At 65.7% G+C, this 9,984-nt stretch overlaps 1 protein-coding gene across 2 annotated transcripts; it reads left to right on the top strand.

The window, feature by feature from the left end:
• Positions 1–8,373, top strand: IGF2 (insulin like growth factor 2). 2 transcript variants are annotated; one of them, XM_082843798.1, is made up of 4 exons: positions 1–165; positions 4,873–5,035; positions 7,046–7,203; positions 7,697–8,373. In XM_082843798.1, exons 1-4 carry the CDS (start codon positions 4–6, stop codon positions 7,934–7,936), a joined length of 723 nt encoding a protein of 240 aa, XP_082699924.1. In that variant the 5' UTR covers positions 1–3; the 3' UTR covers positions 7,937–8,373. The 2 variants fall into 2 exon arrangements, with proteins under 2 accessions (XP_082699924.1, XP_082699925.1); XM_082843799.1 differs by having other exon boundaries at positions 7,055–7,203.
• The last annotated feature ends 1,611 nt before the right edge of the window (positions 8,374–9,984 follow it).

A 9,984-nucleotide genomic window follows, 5' to 3' on the forward strand; every position in this document is an offset into this window, starting at 1 on the left:
GAGATGGTTTCCCCAGACCCCCAAATTATCGTGGTGGCCCCTGGGGCTGAACCCGAGTCTGCGCAAGTCCAACGCACTGAGGACGGGGGAACTATTATCCGGATATTTTGGGTGGGCCCCAAAGGCGAGCCGCTTAGATGCACCCCGGTGAGCCCGGTCATGCAGGTAGGATTTGAGCGATGTTTCCCGCCCTGCTCGTATCTCTCCCGGCAGGCGCAGCCCGGGCCGGCCCCATGCCTGGCCCAGATTCGGTCCTGGCCCGGCCGGCCCTCCCCACGTACCGCACCTGGTGGCCGCCGAGGCTACTCCCCGGTTCCCGCGCGGCACCGGGGGGCGCTCGGGCTCCGGCTGCGGCTCTAGGGGCTGCGCCTGCTCGGGCAGGTGGCGGCTGCGCGCCCCGCCCGCGCCCAGGGACTCCCCACTTCCCTTGTACATCCCAGCGGCACTCGGGGACCCCCGGCCCAGTGTCGAGCCACCTGCGCCCGCATTCCGACAGGGCACCCTCGCCGCGTAGCCCCCTGGCCGGGCGCGGGGACCTGGCCGTCGCTAGGGCGTGTGACGCCGCCCACCCTGGTCGCCCCGCGTCCCCCGTGCACTAATGCGGGGACCTTGGCACCCCGGAACCTAAGACGGGGCCCCCAAACACTTTAGAATGGCGATTCGGGATTTCTTTCGAACTCTGCCGATCCCTGCCCCCAATCCAATCTCGCCCCCGCGCACCCCACAGCCCCCCCCAACCGCCGCCCCCCGGGACCCCAAGCCCGCCCCCCGCCCTTGGCTCGAGTTGCGAGGGCGGTCCGGGGGCGGGGCGAGGGCCCCGCGGGCGCCCATTGGCGCGGGCGCACGGCCAGCGGGGCCCGAGCGGGCGCCGAGCCGCGGGGTGGCGCGGCTATAAGAGCCGGGCGTTGGCGCCCGGAGTTCGCCTGCTCTCCGGCGGAGCTGCGTGAGGCCAGGCCGGCCCCCGGCCCCCCCCTTCCGGCCGCCCCCGCCTCCTGGCCCACGCCCGCCCGCGCTCGGCCCGCCAGCGCCTCCACCCGGCTGGCGGCCCCGCGTCGACGCCGTCCGCCGCCACGCTGCTGACTCCCATCTCGGGCGCCGTCGGCGGGGTCGCGCTCCGCCGGCCTGCGGATCCCCCGCCGCCTCCTCCTCATCTACCTCAACGCCCGTCCCGCTTCGCCCGAGGAGGCGGTCCCCCCCGCAGGCAGTCCGGCTCGCAGGCCGCCGGCGTTGTCATCCCCCGCGCTCCCTCCCGGCCCTCCCCGGCGCGCAGCCCGGCCGCTCCCCCTCCTCGCTGCGTCCCGAGCGGCCCCGGCGCCGCCACCGCCGCCCCCCCCCGAGGCCCGGGCTCGCGACGGCCGAGGGCTCCGTCGGCCCAAACCGAGCTGGGCGCCCGCGGCCCGGGTGACGCCTCCGCTCCGCCCCCCTCAGCACCTTCCCCGGACCCCGACGTTGCGCCCTTTCCTCGCTTCTCTGCGCTCCCCGTCCCCTCTCCGGCCTCTGGTCCCGGCCCCCTCTCTTCTTCCGCAGCCTTCCCTTTGCTCCCTCCCGCCCCCCCCAGCTCCTTGCCTCCAACTCCCTCCCCTTCCACGCCCGCCCTCTCGCCTTCGCCGTCCCAAAGTGGATTAATTATACGCTTTCTGTTTCTCTCCTCGCTGTTCTCTCCCGCTGTGCGCCTGCCCGTCTCTCACTGTCCTCTCTCTCTCTCTCGCCCTCTCTTCGGCCCCCCCCCTTTTCACGTTCACTCTGTCTCTCTCACTATCTCTGCCCCTCTCTATCCTTGATACAACAGCTGACCTCATTTCCCGATACCCTTTCCCCCCCTAAAAGTACAACATCTGGCCCGCCCCAGCCCGCAGACAGCCCGTCCTCCCCAAACAATCAGACGAGTTTCCCACCCCCCCAAAAAAAGCCATCCCCCCGTTCTGCCCCGTCGCACATTCGGCCCCCGCGACTCGGCCAGAGCGGCGCTGGCAGAGGAGTGCCCGGCAGGAGGGCCAACGCCCGCTGTTCGGTTTGCAATACGCAGCAGGGAGGTGGGCGGCCCCTGCGCCGGCTTCCAGGTAAGCTGCGTGCGGGCCGGGCCGGGCCGGGGCGGCTGGGCCCGGGGCAGACAGGGTGGGGGGCTGTCGGTCACGTTCCGCGTCTCGAACCCCGCGCTCTGCCCTGTGCCGCGGAGGAGGGGGCGAGGGGTGGGGGGGGCGGGGTGGGGACTTGGGAAGTGCCCGGGGAGGTGTGAGCTGTCTGCAAGGCGACTTCCTGGTCGCTTTGCGGGTGCAGGGGGTGTTGCTGAAAGTTTGTGATTTGTGCCGCGGGGGCGGGGGCGGGGGGCAGTGCAACGAGGACGGGCGCAAGTCTCAGAAACCCACCCTGGTATGTTGACTCAGTGCCAGCAAGACCGAGAGAGGAAAACTGGGTGGGCGGGGCCAGGATGGAGCGAGGGGGGCCGAGTTGGCGAAAGAGTCCTGCCAGACGCCGCATTCGCAGCGCGCCCCCCACAGCCTCCCTTCCCCTGCCCCCGACATTGCCAACCAGTAATCTGGAGAGAGGGCCTGGCCCAGGGCTCAAAGGGGCAGCAGTGGACAACCCAGAGAGGGTAACTGCCCCTGCCCCCGTGGGCAGATGGAAGTTTCCAGACAAGGAGGTGGAAAGCAGCCCCCCCTCCCTGCACCCCCGCCCCCATTTCCCGGTGCCAGGATGGGCTGGGGGTGCAGGATGAGCCCCCCCGCCCCCCGTTCTTTGCTAAGAGATGGTGGGGAAGGCGGTTGGGGGTGCCGCAGAGAAGGGAACGGCTGGAAGGAGGGAGGGGGCGGGAGCAAAGGGGGCGGGGGGAGTGGTCAGCAGGGAGAGGGGTGGGGGTAGGGTGGAGCCGCGGCTGGGAGGAGCCGGCTCAGACATAAAAGCTGAGGCACTGACCAGCCTGCAAACTGGACATTGGCTTCTCCTCTGAGGCAGCCTTCCAGCCTCCTCCTCCCGCATCCTCTTCCTCCAGCCCCAGCGAGCCTCCTGTCCAGCTGCAGGTAACCGGGGCTGTTGAGCGAGGACCCGGCTGCCCTCCCGCTCCGGCCTCAGCCCCTTGGCCCCTGCCCGCGGCCTCCCACTCAGCCCCTTCATCCCTCCCCTCTGCCTCTGCCCTGTTGCCCCTGCCCTCCCTCCTCTGCCCGCTTGGTCACCTGGCCCGCACAGCTGCATGCCCCTCGTCTAGTCTTCTGCTCTCTGCTGGTGCCCTGGACTGGACCCCGCACCGAGTGGCTGGGCTTGCAGAAGGATGGGGCTGCCGCTCGGACGGCACCGAGTCCCTAGCTGGACAAATTTGTTCCTAGAATTTGGAGGGGGGGGGCGGCACCGGGCTGTCGGGAGACAGGCTGGGGTCTGGTGCAGGGAGGAGGTGAGCTGAGCCAGGCGGCAGTTTCCATCTTCCACGGAGCTGGCCCTGCTCGTCAGGAGCTTAAGCGAGACTGCTTCCTTCGCAGCCCCTCATTTCCTACACGATTTATTGCATCAAAATTCCCCTGGGCCCAGCATGCAGCAGCCTTGCTCCAGGCTGGCAAGGGGCGTGCTGCTCGGTGCCTCTGTGCTCACTGGGTGCACAGCCTAAGAGGGACACACGTGGGCAGCTCCACCCAGGCCCTTACTGGGGTAGCCTGCGGGTGCCACGGGGCTCAGGGGCACCCGGCCGAGACTGTGCCCCCAGAAGGGGCTCGTACCTGGGCCCGCAGAGGGCAGGCTGGGGCTGCCTGCCTGGGGGGCTTCCACCTTTTGGAGGGCTAGGGCTGGCTCGCTGTGTCCCAAGAGGAGTCAAGGTCCCTTTCAAGCCCCCCGACTCCTTAGGGGACCTGGTTAACCCTTGCCCCAGGTCTGCAGTCACAAAGCCTTGCGAGGGGGTGTGTCTTGAGATGTGCCTCTCCTTCTAGGTGGTACCCTGAGGGACGGGGGTCTGGCCTCTAGGTGGCCTGAGCTGTTCTCCCCAGCTCCTGGGGTGGGGTTGGGTACCCCAAATGGGGAGAGGGCCTGGTGGTCCTGGAGGGACTTTGAGGTCCCTGGCCCTGGGTAGTGTCATGCGAGGCCTGGAAAGGAGGCCTTCGGCTTTTATGTGTGTTTGGGGTGCCCAGGGCAGACTGGAGTCGGGGGACTGAGTGGTGTAGGAGAAGGTGGCTCCTGGGAGCGTGGCTGGCACCGCCGTGCTGACCGTCGGACCCTTGACCCAGGCTTTGCTGAGCCGCAGACTGAGAGGGTGGGAGAGGCAGTGCGGGAGGGAGGAGGGTGGTGCTGGCCCAGCAGAACCCCCCTGTTGCTTTGGGAGGGAGGCTGGTCCTCCTGGCACCCTTGCTCAGCCGGTCCTCTGAGATGCACATGTTCTGTGCTGGGGTGGGGCCGTCTGCCATCTTGGCTGGCGCTGGGAGGCCCGAGGAGTGGCCGCTGCCCTGTGCCGGCCCCGCCCCCATGACATCATAGGATGGAGGCCAGGTCCAGTGTCCAGCACTGGCCCCTGCAGCTCTGGGTGTGGCTGAGCCCCTGCAGTAATAACGATGGGGATCCCCACGTGAAATTACTGACTAGCACTCGGTGCCCCTCAGAGGTGTGCCCCGCACACAGCCCTTCACGCGGGGCAGCTCTGCATCCTGCCTGCGTCAGCAGTGGAAGCTCCAGCTCTTCTGTAATTAAAACAATTAAGATTAAGGAGAAAGCCGTGCTTTAAAGCTGTAACTGGACTTTAAATTAGGAGATGGCTGGGCTGCGTGTCCCCGAAGGGAGCAGGCCCGCATCCCCTTGCTGGGCCAGCATTTCGGGACGCCCTGGCTGGTGGGCAGTGGGAGGGGCCCGGGCCTGGACGTGGCGGGGCGGTGGGCTCACGCCTCTTGTCTCCGCCCGCAGACACCAATGGGGATCCGAGTGGGAAAGTCGATGCTGGGGCTGCTTGCCTTCTTGGCCTTCGCCTCGTGCTGCTATGCTGCTTACCGCCCCAGTGAGACTCTGTGCGGCGGGGAGCTGGTGGACACCCTCCAGTTTGTCTGCGGGGACCGCGGCTTCTACTTCAGTAAGTAGCTCAGCGGGGCGAGGGCGGAGGGGTGTACGCAGCTGGTGCTCGATAGATGCCGGAGTCCTCCTTACCTCATGTCAGACACCTCTGCAGGTCCTTCAGCGCACCTGGCCTGGGGGTCGGGCCCGGGGAGGCCCCTCGGAGGTGAATGAGCCCGGGGCCCTTGCTGTGAGACTTGGAGAGCGCAGTCACGCCCTCGCAGTCCACATTTATTAGGCACCTACGGTGTGCTTGGGCGGTGCCCGCACTCCCTGATTTCTTGCAGCGTGACTCAAGGTGGGAGGGAGAGTGGACGGTGGTATCTACAGGGGGACCAGACCTTAAGTGGCAGGTGCGGGTGGGGTGCAGAGTGGGCTGGAGGCCGGGCTTCCGGGCGGGGTGACCCAGGCCCCCACAGGGAGGCAGCCCTTCCCCTCCTGCTTCTCCCTGACCTGCCCATGGGCAGGGCTGCGGGCACTGGTTTCCCCGCACGTTTTGCCCACATCCTGGCAACGGGCAGATACCCGTGGATGGTGAGATTTTAAATGGAATCAAATGGGTTGAAAACCAGTCAGAATAAAAGCACACGTTGCTGGCGGCGTGAGTGTGCCTGGCCCACGCTCGGCTGCATCCGCAGGAGGGGACCGCCGGGGCCCCCAGGCCTGGGTGGGACCCGCACCCGAGGGGCAGGGCACAGTGCAGGGCGCCCGCCTGCTGGCCCGAGGGCTCTGTTCTTCGCCCTCCTCTCTGATTCCCGACCTGCGGGAGCCGGCTGGGCACGTGGAGACCTCTGCTCTCCCTTGCCCCTGTGCCCTGTGTGGCAGGGCGGGTCCCCCGTTGGAGGTGAGCTCTCCTTCGGGGTGTGGGCTCTTGCCCTCGCTTCCCAGCAGTCTGGGCCTCAGTTTCTTTAACTGCAGGACGGGTCAGGGGAGTTCCGGAGAGTGTCCATCCGGATAACGGGAGAAACTGGGGAGCAGTTTCTTGACCCTCGAGGGGGGAGGGAGTGTGTGCTCCCCCTGGGCTCAGCGGGACACTGCTCAGGGCTGGGTGTGGGTGGGGACATGGCTGGGGCAAGCAGGCAGTGGCCGTAAGGCTCATCGTAACCATCACCCACCACAAGGCACCTTCCTCTGCAGCCTTTACTTACCCACCCTCTGAAATGGGCCGAAAACGCCCGTCTTGCATGTCAGAGCTTCTCTTTAAAAAACATTCCTGCTTCTTGACGCTTCTGAGGCCCCTGCCTGCCCTGGCTTCTCCTGTGGCCTCTGTCTCCTGCCACATTTGGGGGCAGGAGGTAGCACCATACGGGCTGGTGCTGGCTGGCCCTCGCCCGGGGAGTGGCCCCCTGGCACCAGGTTTCCCTGAAAGGAGGGCCGGGCTGAGCCCCCAACCCTTTCGACCCCGCACCTGGACCCCTTACTAGGGGCTCCTCTCCCTCCCCCCACCGATGGCGGAAGGCAGGCCGGAGGCTTTTCCTTGCAGCTGAGTCTGGAGCCTGTGCGTGGAGGAGAGGGGGAGGACGGGAAGAAAGGAGGGCGTGGTTTTTGCAGGTCCTCACTCCTCTCCTCCCGTCTTCTCCTTCTTCCTCCCATTCCTACCTGTCTCGGCGGCGGCTCTAGGGCCGCAGGCACCCAGGCTCCTGGCTGGTTCAGGGGTGGCACCTGGGGCCCAGCCGGCCTTTGGGGCAGGACCCTGGGATCCCAGGATGTGGGGCCGGGCCCCGTGCATTTTCCAAACAGCCCCTGGTGGTGGACCAGGAGGCCGTGCCCACTTTACATACGACGAGGGAGGCACCGAGAGGCCAGGGGGCTGGTCCTGGAGCGCACTCACCCCGCTGTCCATTCTCTCCTTTCTGGGGCCCCTGCGCGCCCCCCTCTCGCTTTCTTCCTTCCCTCCAGTCCAAGGCCGGCTGTCCCTGCAAGGTGACCGGCATCCTGTCCCAAGGGCAGGGGCGGCGGGCTGGCTGGAGGAACCCTGGGGAGCCCCCTGGGGCGCTGGTGCTGACGTGCCCTTTCCTTCCTCCTGTGGGACTTCCAGGCAGGCCGGCAAGCCGCGTGAACCGCCGCAGCCGTGGCATCGTGGAAGAGTGCTGCTTCCGCAGCTGCGACCTGGCCCTGCTGGAGACCTACTGCGCCACCCCCGCCAAGTCCGAGAGGGACGTGTCGACCCCTCCGACCGTGCTTCCGGTAAGGCGGCCCCCCCAGCTTGGGCCCGTGGACGGCCCCCCAGCTCTGGGCCCGTAGACGGCACCCCAGCTCTGGGCCCGTGGACGGCCCCCCAGCTCAGGCCTGTGGACGCTCTGGGCCCGTGGGAGGCCCCCCAGCTCTGGGCCTGTGGGCAGCCCGGCCCCTGGGAGGGGAACCGGCGTCTCCGGGACCCTCCCCCTCTCTGGAGCCCCTCGGGGCTGTTACCTCTAAGCCAGGGGACCCGGGTGCGGCAGCCCCTTAGCTGGAAGCGCGGCTGGGGAGTCCTTTACATGTTTGCCACGTGCCCCCCCCCCCGCAACCGTGGTGGGGTTGACCAGAAGCCGGGGGAGTTAATGACCTGTCACACGTCGGGCACGCTGCAAGGTTTAGGGACAGCCCCCAGCAGGTTGCCCAGATGTCCCCCCGGGGCCTGGGTGGCTTGGGAGCAGGGGCTGGGGGCCAGGCACCCCTTGACCGGCCCTTCCCCTCTCAGGACAACTTCCCCAGATACCCCGTGGGCAAATTCTTCCAATATGACACCTGGAAGCAGTCCGCCCAACGCCTGCGCAGGGGCCTGCCCGCCCTCCTGCGAGCCCGCCGGGGTCGCACGCTCGCCAAGGAGCTGGAGGTGTTCAGAGAGGCCAAGCGTCACCGCCCCCTGATCGCCCTGCCCACCCAGGACCCCGCCGCCCACGGGGGCGCCTCTCTTGAGGCGTCCGGCCATCGCAAGTGAGCCAAATTGTCGTAATTCTGCAAAGCGGCACCACCCACTCGTGACCTCCTCTTGACCGGACCTTTCCATCAGGTCCCACCGCTGAAACCTCTGTACCGTCCTGTCTGCGGGCTCCCCCGACCTGGCCCCCGTGCCCCAACCTCCCCACGTCAGGCTGCTCTCTCCTCGGCCCCCTCCATCGGGCTAAGGGAATCACAACAAAATCTTTAAAAATGTACAAAACCAATTGGCTTTCGCCCTCTCTCCCAAATTATCACCCCCAAATTACCCCCAAATTACACAACCGAAATTGCAATCACAAACGTGTTGGCCCCCTTGAAACGAATTGGCTTCTTAGCAACACCGGAAAAGCTAACTAGCTTTCCAGAAAACCCTAAAAAAAAAAAATCAATTAGCTGAAAAAAAAAAATACTAAAAATAAATTGGCTTCAAAACAATTGGCAAAATAAAAGAATTCGGCCCCCACCCTTCCTTCTCGTTCCTCTCGGACCTGGACTTCAATTGGCTGTGACTGACCATCCAAGAGAAAGGAAGGCGCCAAATTTGCAGGTAGGCTTGTCACTGCTCGCCAGCCATCTCCCTCCTCCACCAACCCTCGCCGGGCTCTGGCCGTGTGACACCGAAGACCCAAACCTGTTCCTCCCCGTAGTTTCCATCACTGAGACCGCTGTGGGGCAGTGGGGGGGCCCAGCAACACCCGGGGAGCGGTGCACGGGACAGAAAACCCGAATTCGCGCAGATAAAACTTAATTGGCATAAATGCCCACACGCTCCAAAATCTTACGTCTGAATTCTCACCTTTGAAAGCACACACACCCACACGCAACCCTGCACGCACGCACGCACACACACACACACACACACACACACACCCTCACACACATCCACAACCCTCACGTGCATCCACACACACACACACACACACACACACCCTCACACACATCCACACACGCACACGCACACACACCCAGATATGTGGGATACCCAAACCCAGCATTGTGCAGATGAGACCGCATTCCATCCCAAATTCTTCTCTAAGCTGCCCTGCGATGAGGTTTTCGCGTCCTGTGCTCCTCTCTGGTCCCCTGGGATGCGCCCTAGGGTGGGAGGGTGCGTGTCCCAGGCTCAGGCGCGGGTGGTTCCATCTTTCCGAGATGAGGCAGATCCCCCCTCCTTCTCGGCACCCGTCCTGACCCCACGGCACCTGCAGTGAGAGTCCCGATGCCCCCAGACCCCACTGGCATCCACGCACCTACTATCGTGCTGAGCGAGGAACGGGTTTGGCCGGAGTGGAGATGGCTGTGGCCAAGCAAGACATGCCCTGCCGCGTCGCCTGACCCCCTAGGTGTGCTCCTGTGAGATCTGGGGACCCCCCAGCACACCTAGGGCTCGCCTTTGCCAGCCTCCTGGGGGAGCCTGTCAGAAATGAGGGCCCCCTGGAGACTGGCAAGGGTCATGGGGAGTGTGGGAAGTCTGGAGGTTGGTGGGGTGGGTGGGGGGGCATTGGGGGCTGGGGGGGGATGCTCTGGGGTAGGAAGTGGTCCAGCAAGGGTTTGGACGAAACGGTCAGGAGGAAGGATTGACGAGGAGACGTGCAGAATTACAGATCGAATCAGGAACCCAAATTGACGCCAATTGATCTATTTCCCCCCTTTAATTGGCTTCTCCTGGGGCTTTTTTCCTTTTTTTTTTTTTTTATCCCTCCTTAGCTTTTTGCGCGCTCGTGTACCAAATTAAACTTACTCCCCTCCCCGTGTAACAGGGGGGCAGTGACCAAGGACAAGGAACGCACGAAGCCAACCACCTGTCACCTCTGCGGCGCCCGCCGCCGTCCTGCCCTCCGCCATTTATCGCCCTTGGTTTGATTTTTGCCTGTCCCTGTCGCTTGGGTTGAGTGGAGAGTGGAGCCTCGCGGGGGTGCTGGCCACTGTGCCCCCCGAGAAGTCAGAGGGGAATGGAGACGGCCGCTGCCTGGCCTGGCCCCCGGGGGCGGTGGCTGGTCCCCGGGGGTCCTGAGGGGCGGAGGAGGGGGCAGGGAGGCGTCTCTT

This window comes from Leucopleurus acutus (assembly GCF_964270905.1).
Source record: "Leucopleurus acutus genome assembly, chromosome: 8".
Lineage (NCBI taxonomy): Eukaryota > Metazoa > Chordata > Mammalia > Artiodactyla > Delphinidae > Leucopleurus > Leucopleurus acutus.

Bases quoted from the DNA above. Each gene is read 5' to 3' on its own strand.
- IGF2 (XM_082843798.1), top strand. From the start codon at position 4: ATGGTTTCCCCAGACCCCCAAATTATCGTGGTGGCCCCTGGGGCTGAA. The intron at 166-4,872 runs GTAGGATTTGAG...CTCCGCCCGCAG, and splicing joins CGGTGAGCCCGGTCATGCAG to ACACCAATGGGGATCCGAGT. The intron at 7,204-7,696 runs GTAAGGCGGCCC...TTCCCCTCTCAG, and splicing joins CCCCTCCGACCGTGCTTCCG to GACAACTTCCCCAGATACCC.